At 40.0% G+C, this 19947-nt stretch overlaps 1 protein-coding gene across 1 annotated transcript in view; it reads right to left on the bottom strand.

Moving 5' to 3' along the window:
- The window catches only part of CTNNA3 (catenin alpha 3), a gene marked incomplete at its 3' end in the record, with an annotated part of 425372 nt that overhangs the window by 344304 nt on the left and 61121 nt on the right, over nucleotides 1–19947 (bottom strand). The window contains exons 6-7 of the mRNA XM_082286514.1: nucleotides 4692–4955; nucleotides 462–665 (exon numbers count right to left, since the gene is read on the bottom strand). Of these exons, the coding sequence (XP_082142640.1) occupies nucleotides 462–665; nucleotides 4692–4955 (468 nt within the window). The remainder of the gene's footprint in view (nucleotides 1–461; nucleotides 666–4691; nucleotides 4956–19947) is intronic.

The following is a 19947-nucleotide window of genomic DNA, read 5'->3' as shown; positions in this document are numbered from 1 at the left end:
TCTGGTGTGAACACCCTACTTGAAAACAACACTAACAGATTACTTACCTTTTAAGAAATTATTATTTAAATTGTTGCATTCTACAGGAACAGAGATTACATTTTCAAACTCTGATCTAGGAAGTGGCATTACAAAGAAACACTTGTTTCTGGGATATGAAGGATTATGTCTGTTCTGAACCAGTGACAGTTCACAACAAGCATAAAATAACCTGAACATGTACATTTTGTCTGTCGTATGGCATTTTCCACAGACTTCATATACATGATATAATACAATTCATACTCATTTGGGGGATTTGTATTTAGTCTTGGCTTAGATTTCCGTAGAAAAACATCCTTTTGAACCTTTTAAAGAGCACGTTGAGAAATACAGGTTAAACTGCACGCTAATTCTCGGGGAGATCCCACCCTCCCCTAGGCCGAGGCTGTGACCCCCGAGCGCGGCCCTGCGGCACTCACGTTGCGGAGGTACTCGGCCAGCAGCTCCTGCAGGGCCTGGCGGATGGCGTTGCACTCGGCGATGATGCGCTCGCGGTGCGAGTCCCGCGTGCACGAGGAGTCGGCCAGCAGCGCCGCGCCGCTGATGATCGCCTCCAGCCGCTGCTCCAGGGAGGGCCTCACTTTCTCTTCCTTCACTACGAGAGGATCCAGGACAATCAAATTCTGGAAAAAATGAGGAGTACAGGTAAGAAAACTAAGTCCAGTGAAGTTGGCGCTTTATTCTTTACTTGCAGGAACAACAGTCACGTTATGCTTCCCAGATGTGCTTCTAGCCCTTCCCACTGGAAGCACCCAAAATACTTTTGACCATGGCAGATTCCGTTCTCCCTAGTGGGGCTACACGTAGAGGTCATCTGCAGCCAAACCCAAGTTCTCTCTGCCATTCAGACCCTCAGAGCAGAGTCGAAGCTTTGTTTGAAAGAGGGGTTCAATGCCTCCAAACTTCAGTTTTTTAGAGATCAGGAGAACCTCTGGATTTAACTCAGAGTCAACAGTGCTAGCTCACAGCTGAGAAAGTTAAATCAGATTACATGAGCCGTCTGATTCTGCTGTTTTTTAGTCCAATACAATCCACAATGGCACAAAGTCACTCCAGCCACTTTCAACAGGCTGAATATGGGCAAAGATAAAAACTGCAGCTTTTGTTTAACAACTATTTTTTCAAAGGCCTAGATGTAAGTGTCCTTTTGCTTTTCAGTAAGTAGGGTAAACAAAAGCAGACAACTCTTTTGGCTTGATAGAATTATTACCTTTGTGTGGCAAGCAAATATTCTAAAGAAAAATAAAAGGAGAATATGGTATTTTCATGAAATGTGAAAGTAAGAGTATTTGAGCTTCAGCATTTAAAGAAATTCAAACCAGTAACTGTTAATGTAACTGAACATCTGAAACAGTGTCAGTATGGTCCTGATCTCCAAACCTACACTCCACATACACCCATTCATCTCTTACATCACATCCATAGGTGGTGTGAAGCTTTCAGAAGAAATATTAAACAAGAAAACTATGCCAGATACCCTGAAGTGGAATCTAGGCAAAGCAGAACTTATCTGTGGTTATCCAGTATGTGCCAGACTAATTCTAAGCTGGAGAATTTTAATTAAATTTTCAATTTAGATTTAATAGGACAATTTCAGGGACTGTCTAGCTTAAGCTAGAAATGGAAGTGTTACATCAGAACACCACAAGATAAAAGCTTAAACAGCTAGGCAAGGGGACTTGAGATGAAGTTTGTGCTTGAGATTCGAAACTCAGCCTTCCTACTCACAGCCCTTAACACCAAGGTGTTCTGGGGTACCTCACATCTGCTCAACTTGTGCCACATGGTCACTATTCACTGCTGTAGCAACTTCTCTTCAAGCTCCTATATCTCAAGTAACCCCCTCAACGCCAAGCTATCCATACGGTGTCTATCGGAATGCAAAACACACCTAGCAGGTAGAATACTGAAGTGTTGCTACAGAAAAAACAGCTTCACTGACTGTGGAACATTAAGACACCTGGAGGACACAGCCTATTAGCCACTTAGCTGGAAAAATGACTGCCTTCAAATCTCAGCTGAACCAAAGCACAAATGTCTTCCTTTGGGAGACAGTTTGGAGAAAGTTCACACCAAAATGGACAAATAGCACTGGCCTGGTTCATCTCCAAATAAAAAAACCTAGGCAATAACAAGGAAAATATGAGTTAAGACTCTGCCCTACAGATAAAATTCTTCAAATAATTTCATTAGTTATTCATAGTCAGTACATCTATGCAGGAAAGGCTCTATGAAAAGACACCAGACACACAACAAGTAGTCTCCGGTGGGTTTAACAGGCTAAACAGCAGTCAGCTACTCTTAAGTAGCTTAAAGACTCAAGCATAAGGAAGCATTTAAGAGGACTGATTAGATCCCTGTTTTCTCCCTCACAGGTCTTCTGATCCAGGAAAAAGAGAGGGCCCACAGGTATCCAGAAACTTGGTTGTATTTCCTGAAGCTCTGGACTGACTTACAGCCTTTTGACATATCGGATGTAATTGCTCAGCTGGATGGCCACGGTCACTCAAGGACCACAGAGCAGCTGAACACACGGACAGACACTCAGGCATGCAAGACCTGCATCATTTTGTGAGAAATCTCTTCTCATTCAGAAGATGGAAGACCAGTGAAAGCACTAGATAAGCTGCACCCACATGCTCTTTTCACAGATCTTAATATGCAATTAAATTTTAAAGTTGCAGTTTTGTGTTTATTTACAAATGACATGGTAGTTACTGGGAGCCTTTAAGAGGAATTGTTGAGAATCTACTGATTTAAGAGTTAGCTGCTCTAATTTTACTGGTGGTTTCCTCACCTATAAATCTTTAATAACTTTCACAGTGCCAGCACTGGTGAAGGAAGAATGATATTGCAAAACATCTAGATACTAGATTGTTGGGTAAGCTCCGAGATACATTTCCACACTATAAACATTTAATGAGATTTGTTCCCACCAGACTATTTACTACATCAATCTATTTCATAGCACTGCATTTGCAACAAGAAGATAGAGCAAAGGTTATTTCGGGTCCTTAGCCAATAGAACTTTCTGTAAAGCGAGAAAAGTACAACCATCTAATTCATAAAATCATTTTAGAAGTTAAATGCTCTATAAATTGTGCTTTATCTAACTCACACAGCTTCAACTCCCATTTGTGCTACCTAGGTAAAAATATATTTACAACTAGATAAACAAATGGCTTTTTACAACAGTCAGACTTCTATGTCCCTACATTTCCAAGTAAAAACAAATTCAATTCAAAATACAATTTTTTTCCATGTTGTGATTATCACAAATCTCAAATTTTAGAAGAATAATAAATGTTATTACATTTTTACAATCATTTAAATGGTACTGCTTACATACAGGCAAGATGAATTCATCTGCAGTAAAAAAGTGCAACCCTTTCAACTTTTTTTTTTTTTTTTTTACGTTTTTAAGTAATCCAGGTAAATAGTGAGTCTCATATAAGGGATATCATTTGTCATTCACAGTTACATTGTAACAAATCATGCGTTACTCTTACATGTTTCTTTTTCCTTCCATTTATTAGGAAAATGGATTAGAAATTGTGATTTTAAAACCTGCTGTGAGAAGCAAGGACGGACGGCATGTAACATGCAATTATAGCCCATTCCTTTGGGGGGGGGAAAAACCTGCCTAATTTGACTTTGAGCATGACTGAGAAGTCTGTTTTGATCAATAAGCTGCCACTACGAAACTTGTGTAATATTTCAATGAATTGCTTTAATCTTCACTTGCAAATTTTAGACAAAAATCTACTACCATCAGTCCTAACAGCAGTTTTCCTGAAAATGCATCATAATTTTGGCACTGGGATGCTGAGATCTGCTAAGTCCCAGAATTTACAATCAAAACCACCGATATTTGCAAATGTGTTTAGAAACATTCATTCCTTTTGTTGATCTGGGCCTACATCAGCTACACCACATGAGGATCATGGGCTATAGTCTCACCTAAAGGAGATCTTTTACCATTTGTGGCAGGACAATGGAAAATGACACTGGTAAGAGCCAGAGCAACCATGAGAAAAAAGAAAAACTCCATAGAAAAGCCTAGGATGAAGTCAGGAATAGAGAAAGTGCTGCCTTCCTCCAAGTATTTGCTTCAATAACAGAAGCAGAAATGCAGAGGTGGTGAAAGCACATTGGCTACATCACTATTTAATGATAAGCAGCAAACATAATGAGGTTTCTGAATTGCTCGATTAAATAAATTACAGAATGATCCCAATGGCACATTCTGCAGAAAAGGACTCCAGCTTGCACAGTAGCAGCTCAAATGCAGCCAAGGCAGCAGTGGGCACTGTCAGCTGAGAACCACTTATTAGCAAACTGAACTCACGGTTTCTGCCCGCTTACTGCAGGACGTGTCTGCCTCCAGCAGTAGGGACACAACTGGAACTAACTCTGCCCTGCTCTTTGAAGGGAGCCAAATATTGAACACACATGTAGCCTTCATTCCAAACTCCTCTGAAGAAAGTCATCCCTCTCAATGAAATAATTTCCAGTGATACTATTTAGACTAGGACTAAGCAGAGCAACAATCTCTAATGCCTTTAAGCTCATCATTTATGATACCAATAGTTATTCAAAAATTAACCTTTCTTTTTCCAAAAACATTGTAGTCTCACATGTCTACATACCTCAAGCTCATCAAGTGCACTTCCAAGAGTAGCTGTGTGAGATGAAGTTTTTTCCATTTTATTTCCAACTCCTTGGGAAGCATTAGAAATTACATTGAGAGCATTCTGTATTTCACTGCAAATTGAATCCTTGCTGGCTGTAAGGGATGCAACATCTGAATGTTCCAAACAAGCTGAACATATTGAATGTAGGAAAGCAGAATTTTCCTTCAGGGATGCACGTGCTGCAGCAATTTCATCTCGCTGATTGCTGGATTTCAAATCCTGTCAGCAAAAGAACATGCTGTTTATTTCCAAAAGCACTCCAAAACTGACAAGTAATGTATAAACATTTATTCATTTCTATCTCTACTCTGCTTAAGGAAACATCAAGTTAAATTCATCAACGTTTGTGAAAATGGACTGTAACGATACTTACAACTGAATCATCATTATCTCATGACAAATGAACAAAGTATGTGTAAAACAATCACAATTTTTAGTGTTTCTCACAACCATGAACAGTCTTGGTTTTGTTCGTTTTTAAGCAGCTTTCCTCTGAGAAAACTGCCCTGGAAATTAAGCTGCCTTACCTCCTAGCCATGTATTTCTTCATAAGAAATAGAAAAGGACAGAGGTGCATACAGAGCTAAACAAGGCATTCTGTAATTGCTGCATCTGAACAAATCTCCTGTGTCTGCTTCCCTGCCCCACTAGCCTCTGTCTCAAGCACGCTGCAGAAAGGAACAGCCCGTCAGGGATAAGAATCCCATGCTCCTGGGAAAGGGGAAGCATGGAAGGTGTGGAAATAAAAAATGTGCTTGAGAGAAGCCACCTTGGGGTGCCACTGCCCGCTTCCCCTCTGTCCCTGCTGTGTGCACACTTAAAGCATTTAGGGATCTTACCACACCCATCTTGTTCCTCCCTTCTCCACCCAGATCTCCTTGAAACCCTACAGCCTCCCACCAACAGAAACAAGGGACATCCTTTTTGCCAGAACTCCCAAGTCCAATTTAACTTGTTCCAGGAATCAGTCGTGGGCACTGTTATTTGGGCAGCAGAAAGTTACGGACTTTGGAACAACTACGCAGTCAACGTCAGGCTGTATGGAGCCTCCTGCCTCGTCCTATTTTATTACAGACATTTTCCCATGCTGCTTCTGCATCTTGTCCCTTTGAAAAGAAAACTAATAGATATTTGTGAAATGGCTTGGGTGAAGGAGACAGTTAAATTCAGGGGAAAAATAAAAAAGGAAGGGAAAATAGCAAATCTGAGCCTGTGGCACCAGATTCAAATGATGAGAAGAGGCACAATGAAGAATGAACAAGTATATGCATACAAAACTTCTCACAGCCTGCCCATAGGGTATCTAAAGTCTAATTATTTTCCTTTGCATTGCATCAGGCTCTACATGCATTATTTACAAAAGCATCACAGTACCCACTTCTCACTGAATAAAGTTTTTAAGTTTATGGCTGAAGAAAAGAGCATTTGATATTAAATGAACCAGTCTTGTATTTTTAAAATCTCATTTACTCCAAGATATGCATTGGACATAGGATTGCATTTTACTTCCTCGGGCTAACTTGGAAATCTCAGAGATACAATAATAAAAAAAAAACAAAAGCAAACAAAATGAAAGAGATGTAGTCTTAAGAAGGAGTAGACAGTAGTTTAACCAACTGATCATCTGAATCAGAAGACTGTGTTTTCTTGAGTGCATTAACACAAAATATATTTTTAAATTTTTAATAAACCAATATATAAATGAATCATCACTGTGCAAGAATGATTTCATTGCCCAGTGTGTTCAAATCCAAATACTACTGCATTTCCAACTGCAGTAAAGCATCTGCAATTTGTCCTGCACACTGGACTGTTCAGAAGTGTTATTTAAACTCTGGTTCTAATTAGTTAACTTGCAATTTTTACAAGACAGCAGACTGCCCCTCTTTTCTCCTGTGCTACCTGGAGATACAATGGAAAGTCATTGCAACACTTCAGCCTAACTGGCTTCTATTATTAACTATTTCTTCCTTAGCCGCATCATATGCAAACAATCGAACCCAAAAGCCTCTAAAAATTACTTTTCCCCTCTAAACCAGTACTGTCTAACCAGAATTGAGGGGTTCATAACAAAGCCAAAACTGGTAAGCCAGTAACAGCAGTCAGTAACATGACATCTAGAAAGGTTTGGTAAATTAATGTTTTTGTTTCACACGATACTGTAGAGAGATTCAGAGTCATGGCATTGACAAATTGCCCTACAAAGAGCCCCAGTTTTGTTCAGTAACATGCTAAAATGAAAAAAAAAAAAAAAAGCTCAGCCCCATGAAATTCATCTCTACTTTGTTGTTTAGCTGTGAGCTTGGAGAGTCCCAAAAGAAACCGTAGAACATTATTCCCTTCCATCTTGAGGAAGATCTTATTCCTTGAGATTTTTCATGTGAAAAAGAAGAAACAGCAGATAGTCTGATCTTCTGCATAAATGGACCAAAAAAAAAAAAAAAACAACCTAAAATGGAGTGAATTCACTATCAAAGTTGGATTATCAGAATAATGAACTAGTTCTTTAAAGGAGGAAATTAGTCTCTACAAATATCTGCAGTTCACCCAGCTACTTTACTGCACTTAGGGTTTTTTTATTTTTTCTTCACGGTTTTGCACTCTCTTCTTATTCCAACCTCTTTTTAGACTAGAGGACATAGTCCACTTGTCTAGCATGTGTTTTTCCACACTAAATCAGTTATGTCATATGACAGCAAGTGAGATTAAAGATAATGCCCATCTTCAACCACTGCCAGTCCAAGAGGCCCACTACAGCAACATTTCCCCAGGGTGCTGTCCCAGCCCTACCAGGACATACTTCTGTGTCTTCCTTATACCTGGTTGTCCATGATAAGGACAGAAAATGAATGAATAACCAGAGAGTCCCAGCTGTGGCTTGTTCCAGCTAAACACAGTGAATGGACAAGAAGACTTTTAAGAACCTGAAAACTACCTTCATCATTAAGCTTTGATTGCACTACATCAGTAAGGAGAAAAAGAAAAAAGTCTCTTCTTTATCCCACATAATACATCTAAGGTTTGACAGCTCAATACACCAGGAAGCCAGCTCCTGTTCACTGAGCATTCCCATCAACACAGCTCACGGGGGCTGGGATCACCGTGGGTACAAATCATGCTGCTGTATTTTGCAGCAGCTGTAGCTTCAAAGTGCACTGCAGTACCCAGCCTGCTCTCTGCAGAGACAGATGTTATTGAGCCGAGTTCTGTATCCAGGAAAAACACAGGCATACAAACCCCCACAATTTCATACTACTATAGAAATAGGGGACAAAAGCATTAGTTTTTATCACAGTTTAAACCTGGGTTTTAGCATTCAGCTTTCAGTCAGAAGTGACTGCCAAATCGTGCGTAGCTGGTGATTCAAAGACCGTAATAAAGCTCAAACTCTTCCAAGTGCATTCATGGACTTTTCATCTGGGCAAGGCTCCAGATAACATATTTCATAAGTATTGTGCATTCCTTTTCAGTGGAAGAAAGCATCTCAGACAAAAGCAAGTGAAAAAGATCCGGGGGTGATACTGACAGCAAGATGTCCTCAGCTGTGTCAGCTCTGCCCAGAGAACGCTGTTTACACAGGTGTTAGAGCTTACACCCCTCAGGGCTCTGCCCAGCCTCGGCGGGGAGCTGCACCCACGCCCACCCCAGGCCCTGCAGCCCCAGTTCCACATGCCCTGGGACCTCCAATCCCTCTCCAAGCCATGCCATGCCACAATAAGGGTGCCAGGCTCCAGCTCAGCCACAGCTGCCCCAGCCAGTCTGACCTCCTGAGCTCCATTTGGCCCAGTCACCACAGCACTTCTGAGCCACCACGGGGCTGTCTCTTACCCGGTCACCCTCACCTGATCCACAGACTGACCTCACAGCTTGTTCTCTGAGCTACCTCATCACCACAAACTTTCCTGAGGCTCTGGACTGCTGGCTGAGCCTGGCTACCACAGCTGGCATGCCCAGCTCCTGCTGATGTCCAGCTGGTGACGCCCTGCCTCAGGGAGCAGCCAGCCCTCACTGCACCCCACAGGACCTTTTTCAGATAAGCATTTACCATCAGGAGGCATCATCTGGTATCACCGTAAACCTGAGCCTACCTGCTCTACAAAATACTACATTTGCCAAGTTGCAAACAGCATGACCTGGTAGCTCCTTTCCTCCACATAAGGCTTTTAACTACATGTGAATTGATGATGTACACAAGTGACTGTACCCATACAAAAAACAGACACAGATAAACATTGGGAAAAACACCTGGCAGGATAAAGGCTTTGTTAGCACAAATGAAACACCGCTAGATGATAGGGCTGTGCTGCATTGACCACCAAAGGCTCCCTTACATGCATTCACAGCAAGTTCAACACCACTCAGCCTATCCTTACCAACCATGATCATAATACATGCTTGCCTGTGAGGAATTCCAAGCTAACTTTCTAATCAAAAAGTCTTATCTGGCCTCTAGACTAATTTTTTCTGACTTCAGAAACCATCAGCAGTGTCTCATGGTATCACTATACTACAGCATGTGTAGACTACAGAAACACCACATACTCAAAACAGACTCTGTATGGCCAAAACCGTAGGCAGATTTTGTTTGCATCATATGCGTGAATATACAAAATATCAAGTGTTACAGTACAAGTCCATATCAATGTTATCATAAGCCTAAGCCTCAAGTAATACCCTCCAAGATGACTCAGCATGCTTTATAAAACTCTATCTTTCAGTCCACTGACAGCAACCAGCGAATGGATTTACTGGACTCAGGTTCCTAGTAGAACTTTCTCTCTGTATCTATACCTATTTACTATTCATCATACAGGTGTGACATGCAATATCACAGAACAGCAAAGTTATCTTATACAAAGCCATGACTGGTTAATACCCCTGCTCTTGCAATTTACTAATGTTTTCCAGGAATGTTGTTAAGGCAGGGAAAGATGCAGTTTCTCTTGATTATTTGATTGCACCAGACTGCAACTACTGCACAATAATCTGTCTCCCCCATGCTTTGGCAAGTTCTAGCCAAACTTCTAGCCATCTTCTTACTGATGATGGAGCAATCCTTGCTGTCACTTCTCTATCTGCTATTTCAGGATCTGGTCCCTGCACTCCAATACCCTGCTGTTAACTTGCCGTCTCCCAGATGAAATAGCTGATTTGGAAAGGTAGCAAAGCAATCTTTTCCCTATAAGAGTTAATACATTTAGCTCACAAAGGTTTTCACCTAATACAGCTACAGTCACATTTGTCACCAATGAGCTTGCCTAGAACTAGAGCAGGAACCATTCACCAAGGAGAGGGCTCAGAAGTTAGGAACATCTAGAATGTTCAGGAAATGTTTTGGCCTGGACTTTTTTTCAGTGGAAGATGACTCACTGAAAAATGCAGCAGAATGGCATTCATCCACAACTATTTTTTTCCACAGTTTTATTAAACTCTCACACCATATGTGATTATTTTACTTGTTTCTTTTTTGAGGTTGTAAAATTAGAAGGGATTTGGGAATGTTTACTGGATTGAAAACTTGTTTCATTCTCCGTCTTGGCGTTATTAGGCTACATACAAACAACCTAGTAAATTATTAGTGCTGGCAAGATCACTTCATAAAGGGTCCACAAGCACTTTTCACTGATATAGTTTAACAGACAACAAATAAATCTTTCACATTTAGCCTGTTCTAGTTGTCTTTTTATACAAGTAATCATGCCAGAACATATTACATCTGCCACAAGAGTTCAGGATCTCTTCTCCAACAAATCAGATCAGGTTCCCCCAGGTGCAAGTTTCTCCTCATTTTGAGCAGAACTTAGTTCAACTTTCCTAGATTTATTATCTTAGTATGAAAGATGGGAAATCATCAACAATAAACAGGTATAGGATTCACATCAGGCAGTCTGTTTCAACTGCTATTTCCTCACAGCCTGTATATTCAAAAAATCTTCATGGCCTTTGCCCTTATTCTTCTGTCAAACTCCAGGTATAGCTCCTTTTAACATTCATTATAAATACTTCTCAACTATTTAAAATAATGTACTTCCCTTTCTTCTAATTAAAAAAACCCCACAACTAAAACAAGCAGAATCAAGTAAATCAATGACAGCCTCCTACAGCCTAAGATGCACCCAAACCAGACTGCAGGGAATATTAAGTTTCTCTAACTTGAAGACACGTCCAATTGACATGTGTAAAGGGTGTCACTCAGGCAAACAGGGCTGAAGTGCTAATCCATCAAAACAAGCTTATTAATATTACCAATTTCAGCAACATTAACAGCAGGGTTTGTTTTCATTGCTCAGCTGGAACTGCAAAATGAGCTGCTTTCAAGTATTTATCATGGACAATCCTCTTTTTTTTCTTGTATATCAATTTAAGCTTTTGACTTTTGTTTTCTGCATACCTTACAAACACTTCCAGGACAGAAACTCAGAGTGAGAAAGAAGCAGCCATAAGCCCTTGAGCTCTGAACTGAATGTCAATGCATATATGTGATAGATTTAATACAGAACTGAGAATAAATGACTTCCAGCAGCTGCACTCTAGACCTATAAATTGCTGTGAGTACTACAAAATCCATACAGAGGAAGAACAACTGTATAATTTACAGCATCAGTATCTGTCAAGAAATGCTGCAAATACAGAACTTGATTTCTCCCTTTTAACATTCCTATTAAAATTAGAAATTACCCTTACCTCGATTCTATTTAGATTAGGAATTTTATTCATCTTCCCTGGTGGCACATCAATGCAGAACACCATTTAATTCTTACTACTGTTAAACTGAATTCAAAAAGCATAAACACTAAGAGTTTTATAAAACAAACATGCAACAAGCTAAGGATTAGCTTGTATTTTACACAGCAAATGCTTTGAGAAGATGAAAAAAGGGCAGTACTCTGATGAGATTATTTATACTACACAGCAGGCACGTGCTACACAAATCCACAGCAAGCAAATCTTAGGGGCAAAGGTTTACACAGCTGGATTTTTCTCAAGCTGCATCTCTACCAACAATACTGACAGCCACCACATCCCACACTCCTATTCCTCTTGATGCTTCAGAGGATTTTGAATCACCTTCACAGCACAGTGTGAGCAGCCCATGAGTTTGACCCAATATACTATAAACATGTAACACAGTAGCTATAAAAATGGGATAAACTGTAACCAATATTTAAAAACTGCACAATGTTATTCATTTTATGGAAACATTTCAAGGTTTTGGGTCCCAAATCCACGTGTTCACTCAAGAGCTATAAATGGTTGCTAATTAGTGGATACCGAACAAGGGATTGTTAAGGGATGAACCAGACCTGAATTTTTCACTAACGAAGAAGTACCTTCCATCAGCTTGCGGATGCAAATCAGCAAAGGGGAAAAACTTCTGACTTTTTCCAGACAACAGACACTTTAACAGTTTTTTTTTATTAAAACAAACAAACACCATAATTTCTATTGTCCTTATTAACACAAGTAATTTCAAAATCCATGGAGCCACGAGGATTTTGTTTTGCTGAAGGAATTACAAAAAGCTCCATGACTGAGATCAGTATGGGACTGCATTGCCTAGTCCATTTATTACCTTAAGAGACTATTGCCTGTTAACAGTGGTTTAAACCTCCAATTTAACTTATATGTCAGCTTCAAACTTTTATAGTTGAAATTACTCAACTTCTACAGTTTAATTGACTCAATGAGTCCCTCATGTCCCCACAGTGCATTTTTTATATAGCAGTAAAGCTGGTAAATGCTGTTTTCTTGATCTCTAAATAAGTAAGAAATAAGGTGTTCAAGTCCCATGAAAAAATCCAGCTGATATAAACTGGTCTGATATAAGACATTTCATCACAATTTTTGTTGCAGAAAATCAGAAATGTTTCAACACATAGCTTCCATTTTCCTAAACTGAATGCCCTATCAGAGGCTCAGTCACATGAAAGCCCTTCAAACTGGTCAAAACTCAGCCTTACCCCTGTATGAGACACACAACACTAAAAACAAACCAGGAAGCCCATTTGTAGGCATTATTTCACATGGCATTCTTTTAATAGATCCCTCCTCCACCCTCTCTCCACACAGAACTTCAAATTCCAGTTAAGTTTGGAGAAACTTAATAAAGAAAAAATTGCAGGTGAGAAAGTAAGTCTGAAATGGCTTACTTTGCACAGGCTTGTGTAACAATTTCTATTACAAAACCCCTGCTTCAGCTGTTCCTAATTTTGACAAATTAACAGGTTGGAATATGATCTATGAAGAAAGCTGTTGATTTTTCCTTATTTGAAGGGGGTTTTGTTTAGAGAAAATATGGGTTCAGGCACTTCCAGGTCAAAGGCTAAGAAAAGCATTCTCCCCACATTAATAAAGCCTGAGCAGCATTTTCTGGAGAAAATACACTATCTGCAGAGCTTTTGGAAGAACTGACTTCAGATTTGCTTCCTTCAATATCATGTAAAGTTGAAACAGCAACAATAAATATCAAGCAGAAAACACTACCGAGTAATGGTCAGAGAGAAGAACACTCAGGATCCACGTCCCGGGGGCCTGCTCTGACAGGGTGCACAAGCTGAAGGAGCAGAAACAGTATCCCCAGCTCTTCCCTATTTATTCAGTATTCCCACTGAGAATACTTTTTAACTTTGTGTCACAAACTCAATGTGAAAAGCAATTTTCTCTAAATTGGTTTTAAAAACTCTTTTTTAAGAAAGCAAGTTATTCCTCCCTACTAATTATAAGACATCGTATTGAAGCAATCACATACTATTCTTCCAATTAGTCACTCGGTGCAAAGCTTGGCTATTTCACACAAAATTAAAGCAAAATTGTACAGAATTAAAGCAATTCTCTGTAATTGCCATGCTAGTCTTTGGAGGCCTGATGGTTTGCTGTCTGTAGGCTCTTTTATTTTTTCTGTCTGCATCCCACAAAAGCCTATTCACCATCAGAAGGCACATCTCTTACCCCTCAACTGATGCTTGCACAGTCTTCTGGCAGAACGTTGGCCAATGCTCTGGTGTGCTCCATCAGCTGCCTGCAAACAGCCCCTGTGCTGCTCGCTCCTGCAGCCCCGGGCAGCACTCACGCACAGCACCCTCCCTGCTGAGCCCGGCTGAGAAAAGGCTCCACGCTGATGTGGGCACAGCACACAGCACGAGCTTCTTCACTCTCACCAGACACTACATAAATAAGGGATTTCCTCCAGCCCTCACAGATTCTCCACATGCTCTTGAGAGTAACAGACTGACTGTCAGACCCTGTATCCCAATCACATTAGAGGAAGCAAAAAATGAGGGGAAAAATACATGTAGAGAAGTGAATAAGGAGGAAGAAAATATGGATGAAAAGTAAGTTGCAGAGCAGGAATGCTAAGTGAAGTAGAGAGGTAGGGGATTCCTTAAAGGCACCAAGCAGAAGGAACAGCAGGTATGGCAGACCAGTACACATGGCCATCGGGCCTTGGATTTGCATATCTTGGGAGGCTGAGATCTTCTCAAGGCACGTGATTTGACAGGCAAGCACTGCAGCCCCTCCTGACTGGTGGGGAAGGGATTCCAACATCCCAAGTGTCGCAGAACACAGAAACCTCAGTTTCTCTGTCCCATCTCCCTCTGCATCAGACTCTTTTTATATGTCCAGCTGTGCGTCAAAGAAGAAAATAACATTCAGTAGATGGGAACAGAGGTCAGCACCCAGCACTGAAACTACTCCCAGAGAATAACCTTGGTTTTTTTTATTTTATCTGGTAAGGCCTCACTAACAAAACTAGGCTAAGAAAAATCAGTCTGCACAGCACGGAATTTCCCAAGACCAAGTAATTTCTCACATGCAGGATTTAAATACTTATTTTTTCACATTTCATACAGAAACTTAGATTCACGTGCCCGGCAAGGGCTGGATGCTCAAGCATCCAGCTTTGTGCCACTGTGAGCTTCTCATGAGCAGTGGCTCCTCTGAGATGAACCTCATGTTACCAATAATCCCACAGTTTTCCAGTGTCACTTATGATTTGGCTACACACAGATTAGATCAAAAATCTCCTCAAGCCAAGTGAGAAGTGCTACATAAGCCTTTGCAAAAAATGCGAATAAATGACCACAACATAAACATCAACAGAGTCTTCTTTTATATTTCTGGATCTGCTCTTGTAAGAGTTGACTTAGACATTTCTTTCACTAACTAGCTAAGCATTGCCCAATTAATTTAAATGCAATTACTTCCCTCTCATTACAGTATCAAGTCATTTGTTTGCAGCACACTCACAAATTCCAAGACTTACAAGAATCTACAGAGCTTTTCACTTACAATTCTGGATGAGTGTGGTAATTTCCTGGGTTGCTGAGACATATCATCTTATAGTTTCAAGACTGTGAATTCCATTATATAAAAACTGCAGTAGAGTTCTTTTGTCTTGGAAAGTTTACTTAACATGAAAATAACCTTTCTGAAATGTTTCCTTTCTTCTAGATCATTCTTGTGATACATTAATGCAGCATTAAAATTTTTTTCATAAGACAATACCTCACTGTTAAAATGATAAATCACACTCAGTGACTATCTAATCAATTTACTTTTTAGATTATTATTAGAACATCATTTCTGAAAAGTGAACAGAATTTTTAAGAAGTGTAATCCTTCAGAGACCTGATCTTCAAAACTAAGAAGCATAACTGCCACCTGAAAGGGAACAAATCTTTTGTATTTCATTATAATAGTCAATTTTTGCACAATATTGAAGACATTATTCTTGCTCAGGGAAAAAGTTCCAACATTCCTAATACAAATTTCTTTCGGCAGGAATGTGAGATGAGTTGTGTATCTGTATATTTCAAAAGTGAGTTTCCTGGATGTCCTCCCACACAGCATTTGAAGATTGTGGCCTGCTCAGAGCTAATGTTGCAGAATCAGAGTAAGAGCAGAGGCAAAGGATGAGCCTTCTCCAGCCAAAGGATGGCTGTGAGATGGAGAGCAGCAGCTGGGAGCAGGGCCTCAGCACACGGGCACTGTGAATCCAGCAGGAGGGACACAGGCTATCAGCAGCAGCTCATGTCATTCACAGGTAAGGGAAACCACACGGGAAGGAGCCAATAAACATGGGAGCAGAGGGAGACATCATTCCAGCCACATTCTGCTTTTTGCTCTCACCATCAGGCCAGGGGGAGAAAGGCATGGAATAGGAGGAAACAGAAAGTGTTTGGGACTGCAGCAATCTTTGGAAGGCTTGCTAAACACACATGACATTCTCAGGATGCCAGCAATGCTAACAGTAAAAAGGAAAAGAAAGATCACTCCTTTTAACAATTACAGAAATGCGAAGAACAGCACCTGGCACAAGATCACCTAATGGAGAAGGAAAGAACAGCGTCCCAAAGAGAACAACAGCCACCTGGCCTCCTGCAAGCCCCCAGCCTGTCCGGGCTCCAAACAGGCCGGCCACACTGAGAGCTCACCCCACAGCTTGGGAACGGAGTGGAGAAGGCTCTGCACATGGACACGCACAGCACCTCGGCAACCAGCTCCTGCCAAGCTAAGTAATCCTTCCCTCCAAGCATTTTTCACACTAAGACAACATCAGTAAAAACTATTCCTATCTCTAAGCCATATGCATTTCCTGGGCTTGGGGGTTCTTTCTGCATTGTTTTCTTTTTAGGGAGTTTTTTGTTCTACTTGAGGCTTTTCTGTCATTTTGGGTTGGGTTTCTTGGTTTTTTTAGGAACCATTGTCTGAAACCAAAGAAATCTATTTCAAAATTGCCCAAGTCTTCAACATAGTTTTAATGTTCTTTATCACACGTTCTCTTTACAGAATTATGACCAAACTGGAAATTTTATTGGGCAAGTGTAGCATGGAAAACATTCTCCTGTTAAACTGGTTGTCATATACTAACAGCAACAACAAGAAAAAAAAACACCCAAAAAAGCTATTTAACAAGTGCATACACCTGCATTCTGTATACTTACTCATCTTACAACACCCACACAGCAGCTGTGGCATGTCTGTTATTAACTATTTTTCCTGCTTTTTAGACACTCTTCTTCCATCTTAGACAAAAATAATTTGTCCTTGTTAAGCAGTCACAAAATGACAACTTCTAGATTTAAAATTAGTCTCATCAATCACTTCAGCACAGAAAAATGTCCCAAATTCAAAACATTTGAAATTCTTTTGAGCAGTGTATTAAAGAGCTAGCCCTGAAAACTCAGGTTTGGGAAAGTCACTGAAGTGTGTTCCCATCTGCTGCTGATTCAGCCTGTTAATACCACAGTAATAGAAAACTGCCAAAAAGCCAACCACATAATAACAGTTACCCTGGAAAACAATTTTGATAATTACAGTCTTCTCAGATAATCAAGTAAAAAGCAATTTACAATCTCTATAAGATGTTTTTTTCCTAACATTACAAAATTATTTCCATATAACATTTGGATGTTGCATTCAGTGGGTGCTACATTGGCAAGGAAACTTCCTGATTGTTCATGACCATTTACAGTAATTACACAATATGTAGCAAAACAAAAATACACATTTTATCTGACCTGGCTAAACTCACGGTTCCTGTAAGTTGCAAAAATAGTGGTATAAGTGGATCTACATGCCAGAGAAAAGGCAATCAGCACAAGAAAACTACATAGCAAACTAGCAATATATTATATGATAAGGGGAACAAAGTTCATTATCTGTCCAATTAAAGTGTCTAGGCACTTTTCCCTCCCTGGTTGCTGCATGGACAGCACTGCTGCAGGAGGGCGGTGCTCTGCAGAGTGCCTGGCTGAAGAGAACCCCAAGAGAAACTTCTGGGTCATGCTGGTTGTGCAAGAGATTTTAGTCTTGCTGTCAGCTTAGAAGAACTGCAACACTCCCTACTGCCCTCTGGAAATAACGGGACAATTATCATTACTTCCAAATACGGCTGCTTAACTTCCCCAATGCAGATTGCAGGTTTCCTCCTCCCTCCCCTGACAGCTCGTACCTGTGAGCACCACAGTGTGCAAAACCCTGCTAATAACATTACTACTCAGCACTTCAGTGAAACCTACAGGGACTAACGAGAAGCTTTTGGAAAGCTATTTGCAGAGGTGCAGCTCCAAACAGCCTTGTATTATGTTTAAAATAGGCCTGCTGTTCCTGCCACACCCCGATGAAAAATCATCTAGAATGAAAGCTCCCTAAGCCCCAGCTTGCTCCAAGTGGGACATGGATGAGGTTAATGCCGGAGAACCAGTAAGAGCTCTGACTTCCAACACCTGAAGACATTTCTCTTCTGATAAGAAGAGGGCCTAGAGTGAAGGAACCACCCAGAACCCTACTGTGAGCTGGAAACCGAGACAGAAACAATGCCTGCCTAGCTCCATGTTTCCCTAAGCTTTCACTTCTCAATGTTCCTCACTGTTATAAAACAGGAAAAAAAAAGAACATCAGAGGATAAATCAGTAACGTAAGTTTTAGCTACTTCTGATGTGGAAAAAAAATTGCTTCAAAAATGCAGTAATTCACTTCTTGAAGAGAACAAACCCAAAAGATAAATGTGACTACTTTCTTGCTCTTTGTAAGAGCTCCTTATCAATACATAGACCAATGTACTGGCCTGTTGGTCTCTGTCAAGCTCAGACTCAGTTCCTACTCACAGGGCACCAATCCAGGAGAAATTGAAGAGGATGACTAAGCTTTTAATCATTGAGCTGGAAACAATACCAGCCACAGCATGACCTTCAAATGAGGATTAATTTATCTTCAAAGAACTGACCCAAACTTTACCATTAGGTTAAGTAATAATTTATTCAGCAGTTCCTCTCCAGGGAAAGGTACAGAATATCTATTTATCTATCCATTAAAACTGGGAAAAACTCTTCCCAAGCCATTAACTCTCATTCTTTTTTTCTGCAAGGAGCATTTTTTTTAGAAATAACTTCTTTAAGATAACAAAGGGACCTGATTCATGAGGTACTTTGCTCCTACTCACTACTGGGATCATTCTCTTACTCAGGCTCTGATTCAGCAAAGGACCACAGAAATCCCTCTGAAAACATGAGTGACACCACCAGCCTCTGTGGGACTAGAAACATTCCTGCTGTTTAATTTACGATAATTATGATGTGGGCATTGGTAGACTAATAAATGGACAGACTGTCAGTAGGACAGAGAACAGCTGTTATGTGTCATCTCTAATCATCAGAAAAAAAGTAAGATTTGAACCTCTGGACTTCAAATAAAGGCCCCATACGCTGGTATCAAATCCTTGGACTATACAGTTCATCAAATACCATATGTCAAAAATGAAATACTCTAATTAAAGTCTTCCTAGTCAGTAATGCATCCTAAAAGAACTCATTCTATCACTTAGGATGGATTTCTCAGAACTTGCCAGAGTTTTCTATTTTAGAAAAGGCTAAAAACTTAATTTTTTAAAGGAATACAAGGATTCAAACTGATAGTTTGTACAAACCACAAAGCAAATAGCCCATTAGAAATACCACAGGTAACAAGTTCATCATCTTTCTGTTGTCCAGTCAATAAAGAAAAGGAGACATTTCATTGAAATGAATAGAAGGCATTCAGCTTTTCACGAGTAGAAAATTCACGATATCAGTTATGAAAAAGCCAAGAACAAAATGATCACAACATGCTGTAGTTAACACAGCCAGTAGATCAAAGCAGCCTGTCTTATAGATTTAAAAAAAAATAAAAAAATTTAAAAATCGAGAAATAGTCAAAATTAAACTCCCTTACTTTCCACATGAGTGGTCTGGATCTCCAGTTCTTACAGCCAGAGATACCTCTTTTGTCAGGATTATAGTTCTATACGCTAGCACAAATAGATTAACTTCTGTAGGACTCAATACTCTGTAAACCTTTTTGAAACCTCTTTGCTTGCAGGTCCTTGATGAAACATCCAGTTAAAGGAAGATAAGTGTTAGAATAATAGCTGTACAGAACTACTTCTCTATTTATGTCATCTGCAATTCTCTAAATCACATGGATGTGCTTTGAAGAATATTATACTTTTGCATTGGCAGTGTACTATCACACTAAAGGTCAAATGGAGAAGCTACAGTGACTAAATTACATTATGTTATTGCTTCATTAAGAAGCTTTATGCACAGTCACGTTGCAATGAATTACTCAATATTTAAATCACTAAAGCAAAAAAAAAAAAAAACAAAAAAAGCCTTACTATACTCAGAAATAAGTAATGAGAAATAAGCTGAGAAAAACAGATCCAGTAACT

This window comes from Coloeus monedula (assembly GCF_965178545.1).
Source record: "Coloeus monedula genome assembly, chromosome: 8".
Classification (NCBI taxonomy): domain Eukaryota; kingdom Metazoa; phylum Chordata; class Aves; order Passeriformes; family Corvidae; genus Coloeus; species Coloeus monedula.
This window is presented reverse-complemented; position numbering and strand designations above follow the sequence as displayed.